Raw genomic sequence first — 25,672 nt, 5'->3', positions numbered from 1 at the left:
CAGCCTCACTGTAAGGTATATATTCGGTTTGACAGTTGCATGTTCTTTCACAGCACATTTCTGGCATAAGTGAAAGTGTTTTGACTGCAAATTCCATAGCTTGGGGGTATTTTTAAAACTCCTTATTACCACAAACCCATATAAGCCTATCAACCAAACTCCTTTTAAATAATATCTCACTGTTAATTGGCCATGTGGTCAGGAGATGTCTGGTTTTCATGTTTAAGTCTAGTCATCCTAGATCCATAAAGTAAATCAGGCTAGTACAGCCTGCAAAAGGGTTATTTGTGTGTGTATATGTGTATATAACTGCTTTAGGGAGTAGTTTTTTAATGATCAGAATTGGAACAACATTTTGTACTAACTTAAGCTGTCTTGAGAGTAGGTCTAACTGACTTAGTATGGTGGTAAATATCAAATAAATGCCCTCACAAATCATGCAAACTGTTAACTGCATTTTTAGTATGGAAATTCTAGTTATAGCCTCATGGACGTAGGAGGGAGATGCTGTCAAAAGGGACAGGGTCATCCTGAGAAGCTGTCCAGAGTATAAGAGAGATTGGCTTAAAGCGCAGAACTTAAAAGACCTGCTCCTCAGCTTACATTCCTTGGCCTGTGTATGTGGCAGCTGGCAGTCTTGGAAAGGATCTTGTCTTGGATTATGTCACGGAGTTGGGGAAACTGAGTGCAGAAGGTGTTGCCTTTAATCCCAAGTGATCAATGTAAAACAGAGCTAGTGGCATGAATGTTTAGGCAGGAGACACAGCAGGGAAAAAATCATTGAAGCTGTAGAATGGTGGCAGTGGCATTGAAGTGCAAACGAGGAAGGAGACGGTCTCCAATAAACTTAATGTGAGAACTGGACTGAGACACTGTGTTTCATGATGTGCTTTAGACTATGAGTACCACTGAAATGTCAGGCAAACAGTGACATAAAAAATTACACAGAATGAAATTCTCTTACTCTTTATCCTTTTTATTTCTGGAAATCTTTCTACAGCCTTGTGTTTTTTTTAACCTGGTGTTAAAATTAATAGTGTGACTGGCATAGAATATTTCTAAGTAGCAATCCTGTGTACACCTTATTTGTACATGCTTGGGCGGGAGCTTTGACTTAATCTTAAGTGTGTTTTCTTTCTTGTTACAGCTGTGCGTTCTTTCCTTCGTGATTAACTTGAGCTACTTGTGACTGTAGGGTGTGGTTGGCTGTGAACGTTTCTTGTTTTAGTTGCTCTAATTTTGTATTTGCTTTATTTATTTGATTTAAAATTTGAAAACAAAACTTATTGTTTAATTGTTTTATCAACATATTGTAAAACAGCACAACAGTCAAGACACTATTAAAAATATATTAGCATCAAATACTCAACTGTAACAGCAGAAACATTAATGAATATTAGTAAATTTATAATTTTTTTTTAATGGGAAAAGTGATGAATTAGTTTGTAGATGAATAATCAACATGGTTTGTTGCAGCATAAATAATCAACCTTCAAGCCCCATGGACAAACTGAAACGTTCAGGATAAACACGCATACACATGAGCAAGGTGTTTAAAGAACATGCCACTATTGAAGGGCTTTCCCATGCTACCTGAAAACAGTTCAGCAACACCAAGCACATGGAGAATTTCACATACTTCAAAAAGAAATTTTTTAGACAAATTTTGAGCATTTTAAGTTGGGTTTGCTATAAATGTGTTAACAGTACGTTGAGTTGATCTTCATTTACTACTTACTATTTAGTTTTTGCATAGCAGAGCCATCTGCTGGGGCACTTGCCCACTTGACCCAAATGCTGAAAGCAGAGAGGACACTGTTACAGAAATGAAAAAGGAAATAAATGGAAATACAATATATGTGAATATTTGCACAAAGAAAATTTGAGTGGACTTAAGTATTGCATGATGAGGAATATGCAATGCATGCAAAATTTCTGACGTACAGTTGAATACTCAATAGTTTAATAAATATGACCCAGATGCTAATCAGAAATCAAAGACTTATCTATTTGCACAAATGCACATTTTGCACAAGTCCAGAACAAGCCCAAGACTTTCCCTTTTTTTCCTCAGTGATTATATGTGATGTGCCATTTTCCAGGCACTCTATAGGGGCTCATGAAAGTTAATGATACAAGTGTTTTTCAAATAAAATGGGAATAGTAATACAGTAATTTCAAAAGTTAGTTAGAATTAATTATGACATACTGAAACAGTAACAACTGTTAACAACAATAACAATAACAACAAAAAATAACTGTACTAAAACTATAGTAAAAGTACAGAAAGAAATTGAGCACAGTAAGTTCAGACCAGTTCTAAAAAAACCCTGACATGAACATGCTTCACACACAGAGGCAAAAAGTAACAAACAAATCAAGTAAACATTTTAAAGACAATGGCTGCTCTTGATCAAAACCACAGTCATATTTAATCTGACCAGTGATCAAGACTTAGACAAGTTCTTCTACAAATACTCCCAAGTCCAAGAGTATAAAAAAACACCTTGAGTACTACTGCTCTAATCAAAACACAACTTGACTAACCTTGATCTAATCATTACTTGTCTTTCTATGCTCCAATTAACTGAAACCTAATTAACTCAGCCCTTTTACTGGTTAAGGCAACTGGTGTTATAGGATTTCATGAAGGAGAATTTTTTTTTAATGCATGTGTCTTTGATAGTGTCATGTGCTGTAAAATTGTTTAATTGAAGAAAACAGTTACATTTAATACAAATACCTTAACTTTTATACTGCTTTTCCTGATATGTAATTCTGTCCTTAAGTGATCTATTGGATAAATTTTTTTCCCCCCACTCTTTTACTTTCTATTAGGGTTTGGATGCAGACAGCCTGAGAGTTGAGCCTTTGGGTGAAGATAGTGATGGAGCTATCTACTGGTATTTTTATGGAACTAGACTATACAAGGAACAGCATACCAAAGGAAAATCGGTTACACAGTGGTAAAACGTTAATATGTGTATTTTTTATATATATTAAAATCATGTAAAACTCGAGACACTTGTTGGCTATATTCTGCCAATAATTAAAATAAAGGGTTACTTTACTACAACATATTTTTGGCCAGTAAAAATATTTTTTTTTTACTATTGCATTATTTCTCTGTGGACTTTATTTTGCCTTGTTAAGTTAGGTTCATTGTTACTGTGTTTCAGTTACCACAAATGAATTAATTACTACAAAGCTTCAATAGGTGAATATTCCTAAACTTAAGAGTATGCAGGATTCAGAGAGTGTTTTATTGTGATATTGTATTAATTAATTGGTAAATGCTGTTTCTGTCAATGGATGCTTAAGTGAAGAGGGTAAATTAATTGTGTGTTTGTAAATGTGACTTGTTATAAAATGTTAGCCAGCCTCAAAATTGCATTATGCAAGATGAATTTATTAGCAATGTGCCAATGGATGCTTCCTGTGGTAAAGATGGCAGCATAGCTAATGATTTTAAAAACCTGTACTTTTGGTACCTATTTTTAGATTAAATTGATTACAAAGTTGTTATCTCCTAAAAAAAAAATAGAGAATAGTAAACTGGAAACCAAACATGGTTCCAAATTTGAATCCAGTTTTGCACTCCGTTATGTCTTTGCTGCTTATTTATTGATCACTGAATGTGGTTAGGTAAAACTACTAAAATGCAGCTTGACACTAGGCTTGCATAATAAGACCAGAATACTCAGTTTGCTGGAATTAACATTACTAATTCTAATTGGTCAAAAATTAGTCAGTACTATTTGTTTTCTTTTTCCAAATTAGTCCAGCTGCTGGCATAAAATATGAACAGAAGTCAGTTAAACGAAGGGGAAGACCACCAAAGAAGAAGGTGATAGAAGTTGAATCTATTAGGTAAGGATTTGGGTCTTTTTTGTTTGGTTATTAATATGAAAAGCATAACATTTATATGTTTAATGATATAGTAAAGCAAACTACATTATCATTTTGTCTTTTTTTTGTTATTGATTCAGAACATCACTTGTTTATATGAACTAGCGGGCCATGGATTAAGACCTTTCATCTGTTTTCATCTAATATTACACAAGCATTATGTAGAAAGTGAATTATGGAAAATGGTAACTTCAGTGCGTTGCAGATAGTAAAAAACTATAATTGATCTGTCCTTAATTTGTTGTTCTTTATTCAGAGAACTAGAAAAACACCCGTTTACTCTTACATCAAGACAAGCTTGGCTAAGAATGAAAGGCACTTGATGATGCTTATTTCTTTCATTAACTGCATTATTTTTTCTTCTAGTGAAACAGATGCCGATCACCAATGTGAAAATTGCAGCATTAGTCAGTTGGGAAATTCAGGTAAGATAAAGGTTTTTTTTTTTTTTTTTTTATATATAGATGTTATGGATATTCTGAATATTATGGTTTACTCCATTTTCTTCATTTAAAGTGGGCAGCTCCACTATTTTAGCATATGTTATTCATTACGTGAAAAATTGTGTTCTTTGAAAAAAGTGATACAATATGTACTGTTTTTAAACTGATGAACATTCAACGTCTTTTCAATGTATGAATACTGAATTATTTTTCATATGTCAAAAAAATCAGTCTTCCACACATGACAATTAAGGTAATGATTTTATTCTAATTCAGTATTAATCTTTTGAGAGAATCCTAATTTTCATGAAAAACAAGGACTAAGTTGTTGAATATAAAGCATTTTTTAAATTCAGCTGCGGGTAGTACTGAAGTACACAAGATTTTCCAGAACAGGAGTCATGAATGTAAATAAGGTAGTACATATTGAATCTAATGAAATTTTAAGCACATTTTCAAATTTGAATTAACAGAGCAACAAAGAGGAGTCTGGTCCCTTGTGTGTACTACTGAACAAGAGTGGAAAAATCTAGCAGAGAGTATAAAAGAGAAACCCTCATTAAAGGACAAGCAGCTGTACAAACTGCTCAGTGAAAACTTCATTTCAGAAATCGGCAACATGATTTCAAATAAGGTATGAGTAATTACCAAAAGTACATATACAGACGGACATGCAAAGTGTTAACATTTGTCATTTTCCCCATATTTGTAATGTAAATATATTTCTACTTTAAGCTGTTTTTATGGGATTACATAAAAAGTGTGTTAGGGTGACCAGCTACTGATTGGTCACATGAGGTGAGAGAATTAGAGGGGAGGTAGTATTTTGATCTGGGTGAAACATGTTCTGTGTCGCAATTGTCCAGATTGAAAATAACGTAGTAAGTGACTCTTTAATCCTGTAAGAATTGTATGAGCAAGAGACTAAGTAATGTACTGTTCCAAAACCTCCTCACCCACATGTGGCAGAAGGGCTAACAAGGCTACCTGTTCCAGAGTGTATCTTTGGAAGACTGCCACAATACCAGTACTCTCAGTTCCATGTGCTAGAGGTGCATGCCATCTTAAGTAGGAACACTTGAAGGCATATTTGCCTCTAAGGGGATGGACAGCTGAGAGACTTTCCTGGAGACCACCTGACATTTTAAGTGCAACAGAAGAGTAGCACATTTGGGGACACCACAACATTTCCTACTTCTTAGTAAAGTAGGGTAGCTCCTAACCCCTAAATAGGGTTTTAAGCCATTACGTGGCCAAGGAAAAATTGAAATTGAGTAGACAAGTGGACAAGCCCCACCTCATCTGAAAGACCGGTTCCATGACACGAAGCAAAGAAGCATCAAGCATGTGTTTTTTACATTTTCTCTGTTTGATGATTCCTCACTTTAGTTGGGAATTAGAGCCTATTTCTGTTTCATAAGTCTTACAGAAGAGTAGTTTTACTTCCTAGAATTAACATAATTTTTTGTATGTGCCTAGGCTGCTGTAAGGAATTAAATTAATCCAGTTTTGAGCGATTAATGTAAACAACCAGATTTTGTATTAAGTTTCTCTCTAGAAAGCGGTTCTCCTGCTATCATCTCTTAACTTTATCAAAATTGTATAGTATTTCCTTACATAATTTGGATGTAAAGTTAAAGGACAAAATTTATCAGCATCTCATACCAGGTGCTTTTAAGGGACACCAATGTGTGTTCCACAAATATATCCATGTACAATGTTTTAGAAATATTGTTACCTTTTGAAAGGTCTTCAACCCATTTGAAATAACTGGAGACCTTGTATAAAGCCAGTATGCATGCAAATACTGCAGCCTCTAAACAAAATGGGTCTGTGTACTCTGCAAAATGCAATAGTATTGAATATTCCTTTGAGAACTAATTGTGACTTGTAAAATGAGAATCTAATGAAATAAGTATTTGTGCTACGGTATGATTATGTATACTAAATGTGATTTATTGACTGTGCAGAGAAAAATGAGTTTTGTATACTTGCTAATACACAGCCTAATTAATTATAAAAGCCTCTCTGTATTCTGCTCAAATCTCGAATATTGCTTTTTCTACATGTCAAGGGAGTAGACTTCAGTTAGGCTGTACCATATGTAAACTAAACTGACAATGATGATTATATTAAGTAAATGAAATTTAGTATGCTCATTTGTGTTTGAGCATGTTCCATTTTCATTCATGAGAGCCTTTTTCCGGGTTATTTAACAATATTTTAGTAAAAAAAAGTTTAATAATAAACTTTAATACCACTGGACTACTTGCCTTATGGATTATGTAACATGAATAATGTGAAATTCATGGATATTTTTATAATGATAACTATTGTACAGCATTGCCCAGCATTAGATGCCATTTATTTCAGAAACTTTATCTCTGTTCTACATGAAAACATCCATCCATTAAATGCTGGTTTTCCTTTAGTAAAATATTTCCGGTAAAACACTGATATGTTGTTTATGCATTTAGGGAGTTCATGCAGAAAGTAGCCATATCTGCATTGGCTGTTAAATCCTAAAAGAAAAAAATATATAGATGCATCATGTCTACCTAGGGTTGTAACTTATGACATAGCTATATGCATGATCTTAATGCACAATGGTAAAATTATATTAATAAATGCCTATTCAGTGCAATAGTGCAAGTTCCAACTTTGTCATGAATATGTCAATTTATTTTTGCATAGTGTTTTTCAATGAGTACAGACACAAATCACTTTAACAAGAAAATGCAATTTACAATTATATGATAAACTAGTTTACACAATAAATTCAGATTGGGTTGATCATACAGTAAAACAGTTAGTGATCCTAAAAATAGTAGTTCCTTACTACTGTGGTTTAGTTATGGCCAGTTAACCATGGAGAAGAGGTAAACAAGCTCAAATCAGCAGAGTTCCTGAACAAAATAAACCTTTGGGCTGCTCTGATTGATTGGCTGTAATAAATAGAAAATCATAGGTTGAGTCAGAAACCACCACAGTTCTGGGGCCTCCTGCATAACGCAGTGCATAGAATTCACACTAAAACATGGCGTAAGGACAAAAGTGGGAATGTGCGTGTACTCAAAAAAAAAAAATCCAGATGCGTAAATCTATTATATTATGCTGTGTGTCATCAGCATAGCTGTGGTAGCTCACGTTGTGCCCTGAGATAATCTGACCTAACAGAAGCATGTAGATTGAGAAAAGCAGCAGACCCAGAATAGAGCCTTGTGGAACAGCATAAAGGATATCGTGTCTTTGAGTTGTAATTACCACAACTAACAAAGAATTTTCTCCCTACCAGGTAGGATTCAAACCAATTTAAGACACTGCCAGAGAGGCCCACAACATTGACTAAGGCGATTTCTAAGAATATTGTGATCAATGGTGTCAAATGCGGCACTCAGATCTAGAAGGATGAGAACAGATAAATGGCCTCTGTCTGCATTTACCCGCAAGTCATTTACTACTTTAACGAGTGCAGTTTCTGTGCTGTGATTTGTTCTAAAACCTGACTGAAATTTATCAAGAATAGCATGTTTATTGAGGTGGTCATTTAACTGCATGACTGCCTTCTCTAGAATTTTACTTAAGAAAGGCAGGTTAGAGATGGGTCTAAAATTTTCAAGAGCAGAGTGGTCAATATTATTTTTCTACAGCAGTCTTAAGACAGTCTGGGAAGACCCCCGTATCTAATGAGAAATTTACTATGTCAAGAATACTATCAATTAGCACACCCGATACTTCTTAGAAAAAACTTGTTGGTATTGGGTCAAGGGCGCAGGTAGAGAGTTTCAGTTGAGAAATTATTTTATGCAAATCAGGTAAATCTATCCTGGTGAAAGAATTTAATTTGTTTGTAACGGAGTACTGGGGTTTAAGAGGATCCTCAGTGTTGGGGAGATATACTATGTTATTTCTAATATCAGTAATTTCTTGATTTGAAAAATACAGCAATAGCCTCACAGGTTTTACTGGAAGTACTTTGGAGGCATTCCTTTGAGTTACCTGGGTTTAGCAGACGATCAATCGTCGAGAATAAGACTCTGGGATTACTAGCATTGATATTTATAATCTTAGAGAAGTAGCAGCGCCTCTCAAGACGGACTGTGTTATTGTATTCTGTTATTTTAACCTTTAATATTTCATAGTGGATAGTTAGTTTAGTTTTCCTCCATTTACACTCAGCTCTATGGCATGTTCTCTTTAGATCAGACACTTTTTGGGTCTTCCATGGTATAACAATGCTAGAAGATTTTTTTAATTGTCTTTTTCAGGTGCAACTATGTCAACAGCAGCTCTCACTTTAGTATTAAATCTTTCCACCTTACTATTTACATTATCCTCGCTATTATAGTTGGCACTATAAACGGACTGATTGCTTAGAATGTTTGTAAGTTTTAAAGCTGCTGATGAGTCAAAGAAGCGTTTGCAGCACTATACTGTGTGTATTCACAGAAAGTATAATATAAAGAAATGAGAAATTAAAATTTGATATAATTAATGTATAGATCCTGAGTCAAAACATTAAATATTGCATTGTCACCAGAGATCAGCATGCATGCTAAGTTTGAAGGAAATCAGTTAAGTAAAAAAAATTGGTTGCAAAATTTGACCCAGACAAACAAAAAAAAAAAAAAAAAAAAGTGGTATTATGACATCTCTACTCCCTGCAGATTTTTGTGGCACTGTCCCTGGAGGAAGTAGAAATAGGATTCAGCATGGCTGAACAGAAGGGATATGTGTTTAAAATGATATTCCTTGCTATCTTCCCTCTTGCAGCATTATCGTAAATCTGAGCAGGTGCCATACCAGACGCAGCTGGTAAGCATGGCCTCTTATTTGGCATCTATTGAAGTTGGTGAATGTAGAGACAGACAGCTGGGTGTTCCTTAGACAGCTATTAAAATAAATGCAATGTTTAGCCGCCTTGACCAAGATATTGTACCCACTTTAGGTCATTTGTGGTAATCATTCCAAGAAATTTTAAAGCTGCTGACTCTATCAATAGCATCCCCTTTTAATTAAGTCATTGTGTAGTCTATATCCTGAAGTCTACAACCTGCTCCTTGGCATTTCTGATATTAAGGGAAACATTTATTTCTCCTGGACCATTATTTCTAAAGACAAATTATTTCTTATTTCTGGTAATCAGGGCTGCGATTGTGGTTTTATTGGCAAGTTTAAGTTACAGGTAAAAAAAAAAAAAAAAATATATATATATATATATATATATATATATATATACTCTGTACAATATCAGTTGCAGGTTAGTTCACTTTTTCAGATTTTGCATATAGAGATTATTTCAACTTGCATACGTTCTTGTCAGTATTTTCACATGCCTGATACACACTTACCCCCATTGGTTAAACAAATTATCGGTAGTGAGCACGAGCAGTTAGAAGGGTAGCCTGAGCAAATCTCCGTCAAACATCCCCTACATCCCGTTTGCCGAAGCAAATAAATAACAGAAAATTCTAAAACTTTAAAATCATTTAACCTTTAAGATTTAGTTATGTGTATGTTTTCTAACTGATTAAAATAAGAAAGTGCCTATTTTGCCACAATTGAAATATGTAGACAAGCAAACCTAAAAACAGTGTTGTCTTTTCATTTAAATATCATTAGTGGTATTTTATAAGCAGATTTAAACTTTCTAGATATCTCTTCTTTGAATTATATACTGAATTAGAGCCTAAATTATAGAGACCATCTCGCAGACATCGTGAGATCCTTCTTCTGTTACAAGTTTTAACAACTGGGTTTAGAAAATGTATCATATGTGAAAATGTACTACCTTAACTTGTGACTACAAAGTTCAGAAGGAATGTCTTTATGACCAAACAGTGAACTTTGTGAGCTGGAATGTCAAAGGTCTTAATCATGAATTAAAGAGAGAGTAAGTATTCATTCACTTAACAGGTTTTAATGCCAAGATAGTGTTTTTACAGGAGTCTCTGAATAAGTAAGGACCAGTTTTGATTGCAAAGGGATTGGATTGGCCACATTTTTCATTCCAGCTAAGAACTAGGGGTATGGGAATCTTAATCTACATGACTATCCCGTTTTTTGACATCAGATATAATTTGTGATACTGAAGGACAATATGTCATGGTGATGGGCAATTTATTTAACACAAATAGATGAACATACACAGTCTTGGTCTGCAATAGAAATAAAATTCTGCAGTAGTATATATTCCTTGCTTTGTACCCCAATAAGTCATCACCAATATACTAACAACCCAATTGTGCTTCACTCACTCAGAATATGGAACCAATGTAGGAAGTATTTTAAGATAGAGAAGCTTTTATCCGTGTCAGCTCTACATGAGAACCACCTTTTTCCACCCTCTCAAACGTACGCGTTTTTTAATGTCTGGAAAACATTTGAGATTAAATCCCTTAGAGATCTGTACATAGCGCATCCTACGAACATTTACACTCCAAAGTTAACTTTCCCGCAACACGTTTCTTTCACTAACTCCAAGTTAGAAACTTTGTTAAACAAGACCTGCCCAATTGTCCTCATCTCCCACCTACGTCTATGCCTGAAAAAATGTTGATCAGTCTTGAGGACTCAAACAGCATCTCCATAATATATAAAAACATTTTACAGTCCCTCCCTTTCAAAGATCCAAGAGTACAGTGGGAAAAGGATCTCTCACTCAACTTCTCAGAAAAGGAATGGAAGGTAGGAGTGCACAGAATTCACTCAAGCTTCGTATGCGCAAAGCATATAATTATTCAACTTAAAATTTTATATATCGAGCACATCTGTCTCGATTAAAATTGTCCAAAATGTTTCCAGGGCAAGATCCAACCTGCAAATGTTGCAATCATGTTCCAGCCTCATTGAGCCATATGTTTTGGGCCTGCACCAAATTAGCATCACTCTTGACCAAAATCTTTAAATGCCTTCCAGACAGCCTTGGTGTCACTATCCCTCCTAATCCATTAACAGCTGCTTTTGGTGTACTTCCATATGGGCTTAAAGTGGAGAAGGTAAATGTAATTACCTTTACTACACTATTGGCACGTAGACTTCTCTTGCTCAACTGGAAGCACCCTAACTCTCCTGTTTTTAAGTCAGTGGGTAACTTGGATGGGTAATTTGAAATCGGGGGGAAAAAAAATCAAATTCTCACTTACAGGATCTGTACAAAACTTGGCAGGATCTAATCGATAGCATTTTAGAATAAGCATTTTAATTGAGGAAGCAGATACTCTCCCCTATTTTTATTCTATTTATTTTTATTCATTTATTAATTTATCTTTTTACTTATTTTTATTAAAGCTTTACTCTGGTGGCCTCACTCTCTTTCTTATGGGTGGGGGTTGATTTGTTTTAAACCTAGTTTTGTAAAACTTGACCTATTTGTATGGAAAGTTATTTTAATAAAATCAATAAAATGCAAAGAAATATATATACTAAAGTGATTTTGATAAATATCTATGCATATAATGTGTGGATGATAGAGATTTCATCCAAAATGTACTGTATTTGCATCTATTCTTAATGTGAACACTCATAAAATTATAATGGCTGGAGACTTTAATTGTGTTTTAGTTTCTAATATGCGTTAGAATTAGAATTATGCATTAATAATAGCATTTTAGAATAAGCTTCCTTTAAAGCTGCTTCAAAGATTTGCTTAGTTGACTGGCTCTCCTCTTTCTTTTGGGTGGGGGTTGAATTTTGTTTTTGTTAAGTTTGATTTGATTCTATGGGTTGTTCTTTGCTTTTAATAAACATTAATAAAGTAAAAAAGAGAACCTTTTAACGTTTATGCAACGTTTACTCTTAACAAATTTCCAACTTTATCCCAGTGTTCTTGTTGAACTTATTTTAAAGTAAAAACCTAGATCCACTTTATGAATTCCTTTCATTAATTAAAAACTTTAGTCATGTCATCTCCCTTTGCTTAAATTGAAAACAACTTTCATCCCTCCCCATAACTTATACTTTGCTGCCCTGGAATCAGCATAGTTGCTCTCCTCTGGAATTTTTCCAGGACAGCTTTGTGTTTTTTGTAGCCCAGAGAGCAAAACGGAATGCCTTCTCCAGTTGTGGCCTCACCAGCACATTATAAATCTTAAGCATATCCTCCTTTGACTTGTATTCTAAATGTTGTTAGCTCATAGAACATTCTGTTAGCCTCGGACCCATCAAAACAGAGTCATGCTGACATAATACTGAGTTTGTTAGTGATCAGTTGCTCCCAAAATTAGATGTTAATCCATGATCATGGTGTGCTGTGCAATGAAATTAAAAAGTGGCACTGTGATGACTCTGCATGTAGTGCTAGATAATGTTTACAACAATAAAGTATGTTAGTCTTGCATATTTTTGAGGGTATAGTGCAGAGTGCATGATTTTTTCTTTTTTTCAATTAACCCACCCACTTAAATTGCAGCCGTTTTTAAATGCCTGCTGCTATCATTAATGGAAAACACAGCTATTTTGAAATAATAAATATGAATTATTTCAGATGTGCAGAAAATTGAATTGTCATCTAAAAAAAATTTGTGGCTAAACCTAGAAGAACTGGATGCTTTAATAGCTACTTAATCCAACAAAGCTGTTCCTGGTACACTTGTGCCATTAACAAATTATTTTGAAGATTATCAAGTAGAGTCAAATACAGTTCATGAAACAAATTTTTTTTTAGTTCTAACACAAATGTAAAAGTGGGTCTAATGCTTCCGAGTTTATCCTGTTTTAACAGGAGAAGCAACATGAAGAAAAGAAACTAGAAATGGTACCCAGAAGAAGCTCTGATCGATTGACCATAAAGCGTATTATGCTGGAGGAAGAGGTAGGCAGTTGCAATTCCTGGTATCATATGGTGGAAACTTTACAGTACCATTTTTTTGTTTCTAAACTTTGGAGACAAAACTAAAACATTGGTCATCTTAATCCATTGCTGGGCCTTACAGTGAAGAATCACTGTTTGTACAATATACTGAGTTAATATTCTCAATACTAGACAATTAAAATTATTGTATTTAATGTATTTTACATCTTAAGGTTTTTATTGGTTAAACAATATTACATATACAGTACTATATATTTTGAAACCTAAAAGTACTGAGTCACTTGTATTTCATGAAAACATAACTCACAAGGTAATGCTGCCAAATACATTGTAGAAACTAAGCCCACTGTCTACTTTCTCACGCACATACAGTATGTTGGTGCATACATAACAAAATATCTTGCTTTGTCCTGCTGCTGTTTTAATGAGTGAGAGCTGGAGTAGGGAAGGAACTGGAATAAACAGACTGTAGCCATTTCTCACTATACGTTTTGTGGAAAGCAATCTGTGCAAATATTACATACCTGCAGAAACCAGCAAAAATTATAAGCAGTATTCTCTTCTGGTTAGCTCTACTTATGTAGTGATATGTAGAAGTAACTTTAAAAATTGTTGTGTTTGGTCATGTTTTAATTAGCACAAGCTTTAAAAAAAAGCATAGTTAAAAGAAAAACAATTATTACATAATAGGACTAATGAATATTGATATAGGTACTAAAATTATATTTTTGTTTAGTTCTATTGCTATTGCATATTTTGCAGTTGTAAAAGATATTGCATAAAATAAAGTTTAATATTAATAATTCTTACATTTCAGTTGTGACCTGCTGCATATATTGTTACTATAGTGCATCACCAGCAGACTGTGTGTTTTTGCAGATGAACCTCCTTGTCTTACTGATTTGGCATCAAATTCAACATAGTGTTAAAGTATGAGGTGTGTTCTCATTGCAGCTTTGGTGGTATAAACAAATTCTTTGATTATTTCACTCATACAGCAATGTCTGCAAACTCCTTGTGACAAGAAAGCTGTGTGGTAATTTTCTTTAGAAAGAAATGTAGTGGAACTGTTGTCTTGTCTCCCTCCAGTGGCTCTTAACATTTTCAAGGAATTAACTCACTACTTATATACCCCTTACTGATTCTGCGAACCTCTCCTTGGTGGATGTGTGTCTGTCCAAGAATTCATTGAGGGCAATACCCTGCCATCTCAGTTGTTCATCCTGTTTGGCTGAAATTCTGGGCATTTAGATAACAAAACCTCCTTCTCTGCCACTGTTTCAAAGTATTTCCTCCTCCCTTGTTGTCTCAGTTAATGACTTAGTTTCTTTTTCATTGCTATTATCTTCTTATAGTATAAGTAGAACTGTCCCCTTATCCACAGTGTTTTAATATGAATATGTTGTACTAGTGCTCTGTTACTATGTTCATCAAAGTAAACATCTGCATACTTGCAAAAATCCTGTGGTACCTTTGTGACCGGACTAAAGTTTTACAGCAGGAGACTAAATTTAGGAGGCGCTGCAAGTTGGTCTTTATTCATATGATCAGGATTGTATGGTCTGAGTACAGATGAAACTTGGAGAAAGTGGCTTTTTGAAAAGTAAATAAGTTATCATCAATATTCTAATCAATACATTTAGACAGAAAAGGTCTGTGAAGCAGTTGTCTTGTTTTACAGAAATCACTGTGGAAAAGGCTGTGACTCAAACAAAGTCCGGTCATATGCATAGTGCCTGATTTCATTCAGGCAGAGTTTCTTGAAGCTGCTATACAGTGTCAGCAGAGTGGGTAGACATTACTGTGTTGGATGCTCTATCTTTCAGATGACGAGAGCTACTCAATACAACAGAAGGATTGAGGGAAAAAAACCTTGGCTCAATTATTTCTAACCAGAAAATAAAAAATTTGCATAGAGAAAAAGATGATGAAGGCTGTATTTCTATTGTAGAATGCATTGTTACAGCCTGTAAAAAGTATTTCATATACAGTATCTTTAAGAGAGAAGCTAGGGGTGTTTTCCCTTGTTTACATCTTTTAGGTTGTACCATATGAATTTATAATGCAGTACATTTGTTTTCCCATTGTATGTACATTTTCAAATCATTCTTTAATGGTTGCCTGTTTTTGTTTGGGACACTTAAAAATTATCCCTATGCGTTATTAGGAACAACTGATAAAATCAACAGATGATTCAGAAGCCAAAAGATATGGCAGATTACAAGTAAAAAGTCAAACCTAGGGAGACAAACGAAATACTACAAAAGGGCAAGGCAAAGATGAGGGTCAAAAAACAGAACTGAATTCAGAGCCAAAAATAAACATTATGTTAGGGCTCACTTGGAAAAGAAGCAAACTATCACTAAGGATTGAGTTGTTTGGGATATCCATTGAGGAATATTGAAAGTGCTGCATCCTTTATCTGTAGGTACTGTTTGCCTGAAGAGCTACCGTTTGCCTTTTCAAATGTGCGAATGGGGTGTACTTTTTCACATGACTGTATGCCCAACTAAACTGAACATTGTACTTTATGTACAATGCCTGTGTTGAGTTCAGTATAAAGGAAAAAATTACTGTCAATGCCCCAATAGGGGGTATCACTTTACAACACAGATTCATTTTCAATGCCAATAGTATTGTTTACTTGTTATGTACTTGCCTGTTGTTTTAGTTTGGGAAAACTATCCAAAAAGTTAACACACATTTCCTAAACATAATTCTCACATATGTGTATATATGCTTTTTTTTTCTTTTGAAAAAACTAAAATATTGTATACTGTTTTGCAAATTAACATTTTCTGGGATGCAAATATACAATTTACAGCAAATGATTACTATGCCATGAAACATTTTGGATTTTTTAAATAAGCATCCATTTTACTGTATATGACATTTATTCAGTTTAGTTTGCTTATTTCATTTTGTCTGTTTTTTATTCAGAAGGAGTGTTTTTGGATACATTGCAGATAGACTCAATCTCCAGGCCCATATTCCACTTATTACAGTCATTGTGGTATATTATTTTCCACATATTATAGTCATTGGTTTTTCCTCCCATCTTATTTCTTCAGTGGTAGGTTTACAAAATAACATTCACAACAGAAACAGATCATAACATAATAGTAATTTTATACTTTGCAAGTCTTAAACAAAATCATTAAGCCATACAACCCTTAAATCTATATCTATCTAGCTAGCTAGCATGCATAACCAACACCACTGCCATCCCCAGGGATGAGGTGTTCTCAGTGTTCCAGCGGTTACCTTCTAAAGGTGTTTCCAGAAGATGGAATGTTAAGAAATGCAACAATTTAACAGTCCAGTCTTTCAACTGGTCAGTTGTTAAGGTGTTTCACAATGTTCAGCATCCACGTTTTTGAGTACCGGGTTTTTTTTTTTGTTTTTTTTTTGTTTAAGATATTTTTGGAACAATAAACTGATCAGTTTGTAACTATGAGCTTCTTATCCCTTTCTAAAAATACATCTGGAAATGAATTGGCAGAGCCCAAGAAATGCATTTTTCATAGATCGATATAGCATAATAGTGAATGCAAAACACAAGGCTATATAATATATAGCATACAAGAACAATAAACAAGCAATATAACATAATAGGAAGAAGAAATAAAATATAGCATATGAAATATTTTAAGCATTTCATGTGTATGAATGCAAAGCTTATTAAATATATAGACCACAGTGATTTTGAATAATGATTGAACTTTTATTTCTGCCTATCACCAGTAGCAAAGATGCAGTTTAAAAGTAACACACAGGGTTCAATTAAGTCAAGTTATCCCAGTCCTGCTGAATCATAAATAATGTATTAAGTTATTTTAAAATAACCTAACACCTGTAAGTGGGGGTAAAGTGAACTGTAACATTTTATTAATGCATTGAGAAAGATGTGACTGAACCATTAATAAAAGACTCTAAACAACCTAGGACTACCTTGCAAAACACATTTCCATCAAATTTTCAAGTTTAGCTATTTGAAAAATGTAGATTTTTAGATATTGCTTTTCAGTCAGACTAAGGAAGGAATGGTTGATCCTGATATTGCTACACGCCTCCTGGGTGCAGTGAAATGGAGTATGTGGTACTTGTCATGCAAACTCTGCATTCTGTGTAATTTTGACAAACAATAAAAATACCATTGATATGAGACTTTGCTGCTTCATGTATGGCTGTATTTTGTAACCTTTCCCAACATTTGTCATCTTTGTTACCAAGATGGTGATGTGGGGTTTCTCACCAAGACATTCTAATCGTTCATTTGGATGGCTTTTGTTATGTCGTAGATATAATATTTTAAAAGGAAAAAGATACTTTAAGATTATCTGCTTTCAGCACACTGCTTTATATTGTAGTCAACAGGATGTTGTTTCCAGAAGTAGCTTTTCAAACAATTGCCTCTCATAATACTTCCCAGTTTCTACACTCTTTTTGAAACATACATATGGAAAATCTTTTTTTAATTTCTTGACTGGTTTGAAGCCTATGAATATCAATTACCTTAAAGTTTTTTGACCAGGGGCCTCTTCAGAAGATTTTTAGTGGAGTAGCTAGATCGGGCTAGTGAATATCATGAGGTGGCACATTTAAAATCTATAGCATAGACAAATTACATTATATAACGGTTATTAATGTAATACGATTAAGTAATACTAATATTAAAGTCAAGAAAGCAGAAATTGGATATTTCATTGGCCTGATAAATACAAGTTACTATTTTGCCCAATTCCAATTTGAAGGATTCATCTGCAAAATTTGATAACACTTGTAGTTAATAAATAATATCTAATGCTGAAAAAGGAATATATTGCATATTTGAGTGAATTATGAATTGCGAAATATTAATACTTTGGTGTAACTAAAAAGCACCACAAACCTGATATAATTTTCAATTAATTCAGCAGTAATCCCAGTAAAAACATATGAAACACTTATGCAGGAGTAACTGGAGTAAACTAATAGGAAATCATACTTTAATATAAACATAGTTATGTTCTCTGTATGTTTTCCTGTTAGTCATAAATAAAGTAAAAAAACAAACTTGACAGTTGTTAGTATACATTTGTAAAAAACCTATATCCCAAAATTTCAAAGAAAATATATCGTTTAAGTCAAAAGGTTCCATAAATAGACTTGTGTGTTCTCTCGTATTTCACTCTTCCCTCCTTCACTTCTTATGTTAGAAATTTGCTATAGATTTCCTCTTCATGTTAGTACAAATGAATTGGCAAAGGCATCATTTTATGTCTGAAAAAGAAGTTGAATGTACAGTATAATTAACCGTAGATACATCTAATTTATAGTAATTTATGTAATTTAGCTAAGTTTAACTTGCCAAGTATACTAGCTAAAGTTGGCTAGTCTGTAACTGCTGTTCAGAAGAACTATGCAGCGTTTTCTGCAGCAGCACTGTGAAATCAGTACTGGGTGAGAGCACAAGGGCAGAGTAAGTCTGCATTCTTGAAATGTAACTGGAAACGGTGGCCAGTGCCTCAAAAGTTTAGCATTAGTCAGTTTAAACCTCCACCCTTTGCCACCCCTTGGAGGCTCCATTGAACAACAAAACAGGCTTACAATCAAAACTGTATATAACCAGCTGCTCATGATGGTTATGTTTATTTAAAAAAAAAAAAAAAAAAATGTTGGGGTTGATCATATGACCAGAGTAATGTCTAACATGTCTCTTTGTCCAGGAGGTATCAAGAGACTACTTGTTGGCAGGCTTTAGATGCCAATTGCCAAATTCACAGCAATTGAAATGGTGGACAACATGGTGGGAATATCAGATGATGATGCTTTCTATGGTTCAATTTCCTTTTGAGAATGTTTAGTTCTGCAGAGTCAGAAGATGCTCCAAGTGACAGTTCCGTTCCTCAGTATCCATAGCATCAACAATGTTAGAGGCAATCTTATTTTGAGAAAACATCATTATTAAATTTATTAATTTCTGGGCAGACTTTTTACAGAAGCTTTGTTTCTCACCATTTTTTTTTCTTCTATGAGCTTATTTAAAAGTTACTAGTCCTATTTAAAATTAGAATTGATTTACCTTCATGTCACTGATAGTAGCCACTTGAAACTGGATAAATGAATTTTAAATTTACTGATGAACTGCAGTGCACGCAATCCGAGGCATACAAGTACAGTGGCATTTTTTGCTTTACGAAGAGCTGGCTTAAACCTGATTTACCTGAGGCTGTTTTAATGCTGGATGGGTTTAATCTTATTCGAGGAGACAGAGACCCAGTGCGGTGTGGAAAAAAGACAGGATTGGGACTGGTCGTCTATGTGAAGGAGGACTTTTGTACAAGAGAGCATATTACAGTTAAAACTACAGTTTGTAATTAAGACATTAAGTGCTACCCACAAAGACAGTGTGTTGCTTTCCAAACAAGCAGCCCTGGATTGCTGAGGAGCTAATAGGTCTCCTGAATGAGAAAAAGACCGTATTCAAATCTGGTGACAGAGGCTCTGAAGGGCGTACAATGCGTGCTAAGGAAAAAGCTAATTGAAGGAAAGGAAGTTTGCAAAGCTAAAATAGAAAACAAAGTAGCTCAGAATAACATGAAGGATGTCTGGAATGGACTGGGTATTGATTACAGAACTCAAGCAATCCAGGGCCCAGGTGCTGGAAGGAAATGTAGGCAAAGCCAATGCCTTGAAACAGTTTTTTTTAACAGGTTTTCCCTCCAACTAACACCTTTTTCCAGTGATCAGTCTCCTCACACCATCCCTTCTACATCAACAACTCCTGCCACATCAACTGGAATGGTCAGTGACAAGTCCACCTGTGGCCATCAGTGTGGACTGTCCATAACTGAAGACCAAATAAGGAGACAACTGAGATACAGTTAAAATTCTTCTGAACTGTAGCTGTGACATCTTTCACTTGGATGTTATAGATTGCATTGAGTAAGTAAAGCTGGGAAGAAATATTTTTGTGTGTGTTTTCATTTAAGGCTGTAAAGCAAAAAAAATGGGAATATTTCGAAGGGGGTGATTCTTTTCTTTTCCCATTGAATGTAGGTGTATGATCTTATAATGTCCTGGATAATCTGTCAGGCAGACTGCAGTTTGTGAGAGAAAACAAAATTCAAGATTAAATTAATCTTGTTTTGCTTTTTTTTAGTTTCTTCGCATTGATTTTTTGAAGAAGATGGTTGTATTTGCTATATTATTTGTTTGATTGAGCCATTGTAATGTGGTTTTTGTTTAAAACATTCAAAAACTGCTTTACACAAATTGTGAATCCTCTGCCTTTCTGGTCCTACCTATCTTTCCTAAAGAATATGCAACCATCTATGTTGTACTGTTTTGTCATATAGAGTTCTACTTGACTATATTCTCCCTTCCGTTGTGTATAATCTCAGGGAATTACAGTGAAAGAACAGGCAGAAGAGAATTACGCTTTTAACATTTTGTTGAGATTTTTAAAAACAAACAACATTCCATTCAAGCAAGTCAGATTTTATAAAACCTGGTTCAAATCAAGTCAACCCCCACCCATGAAAAAGAGAGCTAGGCCAACATAGTGAAACTTTATTTATTTACTTATCTTTTGTATTATTAAATAGAATAAGAAGGGGAAGAGAATCTGCTTCCTCAAATTAAATTCTTATTCTGAAATATTAATTAGATCCTGCCAGGTTTTAAAAAAGTTTTTCACAGATCCTCTGAGTATTTACATTTTTTTCCAATTTCAAGTAGTATATAACATTGGTTACCCAATGACTGAAAGGAGGAGAGTTAGGATTCTTCCAGTTGAGCAAGATAAGTCTACATGCCAATAGTGAAGTAAAGGCAATTACAGTTTGATTGTCCTCCTCCACTTTAAGACCATCTGGAAGTACACCAAACACAGCTGTTAACGGGTTAGGAGGGATTGTGACACCCAAGCTGTCTGAAAGGCATTTAAAGATTTTGGTCCAAAATGATGTTAGTTTGGTGCATGTCCAAAACAAATGACCCAAAGAGGCTGGAAGTTAATTAAAACGTTTGCAGGTTGGATGTTGCCCTGGAAACATTTTGGACAATATTAAACGAGACAGATTTGCTCGATTAGATGATTTTAAGTTGAATAATTATATGCTTTGCAAATATGGAGCTAGAGTGAATTCTGTGCATTGCTACCTTCCATTCCTTTTCTGAAATGTTGTATGACAGATCCTTTTCCCATTGTACTCTGGAGTCTTTGAAAGGGAGGGACTTTAAAATATTTTCATATGTTAGAGAAATGCTGTCTGAGTCCTCAAGACTGATAGGTAGAAGTAGGTGATAGGTGAGGAAAGTTGGGCAGATTTTGTTTAACAAAGTTTCTAATTTGGAGTTAGTGAAAGAAATGTGTTGCTGGAAGGTTAAATTTGGAGTGTAATTGTTCATAGGATACAAAGACGTCTATGTACAGATCTCTATGTGATTTTAATCCCAAATGTTTTCCAGACATTAAAAGTTGTGTACGTTTTGAGAGGGAGGAAAAAGATGGTTATCATGCAAAGGTGCCACAGATAAAAGCTTCTCTATCTTAAAGTACTTCCTGGATTGGTTCCATATTCTGAGTGATGAAGTACAATTGGGTTATTATTTTCAATAACTTGTATTTACTGATAAATAGATACTGGGGTGCAAAATGAGGAATATAAAGAAGTGCTGCAGTATTTTATTTCTATTGCAGACCAGACCATTGTATGTTCATCCATTTGTGTCAATGTCCAGGTTTTTATAGCTTTTTATAGACTTACCCTTTTAATTATGTTTTATAGATAGTATTCCTAAATTATAAGGAAGTAGAATGCAGTGAGTGTTGGTTTCAAACCAATACATCCTGATAATGCTAGATGTGTGCAATAGTCTCAGGTGGTGCATTTGCACAGGCCTGTGGCCCAAAGAGGCTGAAGCTATATTTCAAGGCAAGCAAGTTGGATCTTGCCTGGATACATTTTGGACAATTTAAATTTGTGATATTCATTGAAAGAACTTTTTCCTCACTGTATCCTTGTATCTTTGAAAGGGAGACATGTATATTATTGAGATGCTGTCTGAGTCTTCATTACTGGTCAGTATTTCTTCTGGAACAGAAATGAATGGGAGGTGTGGAAAATTGGGTAGGTTTCTTTTAGGAAAATGTCTGATTTACAAATTGTGGAAAATTGTGTTGCAGGGAAGTTGTTTGAAGTGTAATTGTTCATAAGATACAAAAACATTGTCTATATACCATTCTCTAAGTGTTTTCATTTGAGACATTTTACAAAGATTAAATATTCTGGTTTTTTTTTAAAAAGGTGATTATGCTGCAGAGGAGCAGATAAAAGCTTCTCTACCTTGAAGTGCTTCCTGCATTGGTTCCATGTTTTGAGCGAATGATGGACAATTGGATTATTGATATTTTAACAATAATTAGTATTAACTGGGGCACAAAGCAGAGTATATAAAGAAGTGCAGGAAGATTTTATTTCTAGTGCATACCAGGCTTGTGTGTATTCATTAATATGTGTCAATTTCCAGGTCTTTTTAGCTTGTGTGTTTGCTGCCCAGTAATAAAATTGAAAGGTAGTGCCATGCCGCCTTCGGCTTTAGGTCTTTGTAGAGTCACCTTTTGAATGCTTGGACATCTCAAATTCCAGGTAAATGAGGTTATAATTGAGTCTAATTTCTTAAAGAACAATTTCTTACTGTATAGAGGGATGCTCTGAAATAGAAAAAAGAAGCCTGGGAAGGCTGTTATCTTGACAATATTGATTTTCTCTGCTAGTGTGAGATGCTGGCAAGGGCAGATTTTGATATATTTTTTTTTTTTTTTCCCCATGCTGATTGCAAAATTGTGTTGAAAAAGATTTTAATATTCTGATGTTTATCCCAGATGCTGTATTTAAACTGTTCAGATAAAATTAATGGACAGATGTCCTGTCTAGAATGGTGTACTAGAGAGTTCACTGCAAAAGGCACACTTTTATTCAAATTGATTTTGAGTTCTGATATCTTATGAAATTCTGCTGGTACATTAAGGAATCTAATGATAAAGACGCTTGTGGATCTGATATATACAGTACCATATACTCTGCACTTAGTGATATTTTCCGTTAGAGTCCACCCAAGATAATCCCCCCCCCCCCTCTGTTTTTTGAAAATGTTCAGCCTTGCACACCTTGGGTCAAAGACTAAAGTGTGTTGGAGTATCTTACAGATCAGTGCATTCGCTGATAATGTCGCCTTGACATCTCATATGATGTCTGGTTTCCAGGTACTAGTTAGTTCCCAGGTACATGCTTGCCAGGGGTTTGGCCTCTGCATCAGCCTGAAGAAGGCAGAAGTCATGAGCCAGGACATCAGTGAAGTCTCCTGGGTAAGCTCCTACCATGGCCAAGATTTCCAATAGAGTGTGGGAAAACAACAAGCATACCACAGCCACCAGGATGTTAGTGTACAGAGCCTGTATAATGAGTACTCTTCTGTATGACTGTCAGAGCTTGACAACATGCACACATCAAGAGTGCCACCTTAACAGCTTTCATCTGCAGTGCCTGTTAAACTCTTGCCATCTCATGTACAAACTCATTACACAGCAACATCTGCATTGGCTGGGCCACATCTCCCACCTGCAGGGTGGTCACATTCCCACAGACTTATTGTTGGGAGAGCTTTCCAAAGAATCCAGGCCAACAATAAAACAACTGTTGAGGTACAGTGACACTTACAAACGTGATGTGAAGACTTCTGACATCGGTGTGGACACATGGGAAGAGGCAGCTGAAAATTGTTGTGCCTTGCAACAGGCTGTACATTTAGGCATCACCACAGATGAGGAGAAGAGAACTCAACTGTAGTCGGATAAAAGAGACCGGAGGAAAACAGCAGCAGTACCCAAACAGCTGCAACCATCAATCTTGGTGTGCAGCAGAAGTGCCAAGGACTGCCACTCAAGAATCTGCTTGTTCAGCCTCTGTTGACACTGCTCCACATTCAACGGAGTCCTTAACTGGGTGCATCCATTGTCTAGCCAGACAGATGGAACCATCATCACGTCGTCCTATGTGGTGAATAGCTCACTGGTGACATGTTAGAACTAATCTGTTGAATCCAGGTTGCATAAGTGAGATGATTTCTCTTTGATAGGTTTCTTGCCATGAGCATGTTCACATTTGAGGACCTATTTGCTGATAGCAGTGATTGTGTCCTTCATGTTGGGTAGCAGAAATCAAGCCTTAAATAATAGAAAACATATCTGTGCTACAATGAGGGTTTTTATTTTTGAGGAACAATGACCGATGACATTTGTACAATAAGTGAGTGGACTCAGTCACTTGAGTGCTGTTACATATGAACAGAGGTGTAGCGACAGGCAAGTCATGAAATTCCCTGGTGCCCCTAACTGCTCCCAAGGATGTCTGATTAAATAGGTACTAATTGCAGCAGCAAATCACGCACAATTGGAAACCTCCACCTAAGGGGTGCCCCAATCTCCTTCGCAAGAGTGTTTGTGATGAATGTTAAATGTAATCGATGTCGTTTTCATTAATCATGAAGAAAAAAATTAGATTGACTCGGTTTGTTCAGACAACTTTGCGATTTCTTATTCGGCTTCACTTGGTCTTTACAGGCCCCACTGTTGTCAATTCATGGCCAAAATCAGCAGCACCACTTTAGCTAAAAACAGTGACTGGGTAACGGTGAGACGGGGGTCTAAGAAGTCAAAATTTTGTGTCTCTGCAAAATCCAGACACCTCTTATCAATGTTGCCTCTGGTGAGAGAACTTTCTTGAGACCTTGTACCAGTGGAGGCTTTCAGCCCTAGTTAAAGTGTAAGGCTCAAAAGATCTTTGGAACTGGACAACATAGTAGCTACATTTGCTGTAGCGAAATCCTGCAAGCGGAGATTTTGAAAGTTAAAATAACACCTTTACAGTCCATTTTTTTGTGTTAATTTCTGTTATGTGCAGTTTTATTTTCTTAATTATGATGTGCAGTTTATATTTTTATTACCATGCGCATCTTATAGTTGAAGTCAGAAGTTTTCATACACTTAGGGTGAATTCTTTAAAACTCACTTTAAAACCCCTCCACAGATTTTATACTAACAAACTGTAAATTTAGCATTTTGTTTAAGACATCTATGTTATGCAGAACAAAAGTAATTTTCTCCAACAATGTTCACAGATAGATTATTTCACTTTTTTATTGACTATATCCGTTCCAATGCGTCACAAATTTACATACACTTTAATTATGCCTTTAAACAGCTTTGAAATTTCCAGAAAATGTCTTGCCTTTAGACAATTAGCTTTTGATAGCCAATTAGCCTAATTGGAGTCAACATTTGAATGTAAAGGCCTCCCATCAAACTCGCTGCCTCTTTGCTTGACATAACGAGAAAATGAAAAGAAATCGGCCAAGACCTCAGAAAATAAATTGTGGACCTCCACAAGTGTGGCTCTTCCTTGAGAACAATTTCCAAATGCCTGAAGGTTCTATGTTAATTCTGTACAAACAATAACATGCA

The 25,672-nt window shown here is 35.1% G+C and overlaps 1 protein-coding gene across 1 annotated transcript in view; it reads left to right on the top strand.

Moving 5' to 3' along the window:
- LOC114656855 (chromatin remodeling regulator CECR2) overlaps positions 1-25,672 on the top strand; it is a 193,498-nt gene that overhangs the window by 73,666 nt on the left and 94,160 nt on the right. The window contains 5 exon segments of the mRNA XM_028808445.2: positions 2,839-2,966; positions 3,781-3,870; positions 4,276-4,334; positions 4,826-4,986; positions 13,075-13,164. Coding sequence (XP_028664278.2) covers positions 2,839-2,966; positions 3,781-3,870; positions 4,276-4,334; positions 4,826-4,986; positions 13,075-13,164 — 528 coding nt within the window.

Source organism: Erpetoichthys calabaricus, chromosome 1 (genome assembly GCF_900747795.2).
Source record: "Erpetoichthys calabaricus chromosome 1, fErpCal1.3, whole genome shotgun sequence".
Classification (NCBI taxonomy): domain Eukaryota; kingdom Metazoa; phylum Chordata; class Cladistia; order Polypteriformes; family Polypteridae; genus Erpetoichthys; species Erpetoichthys calabaricus.
This window is presented reverse-complemented; position numbering and strand designations above follow the sequence as displayed.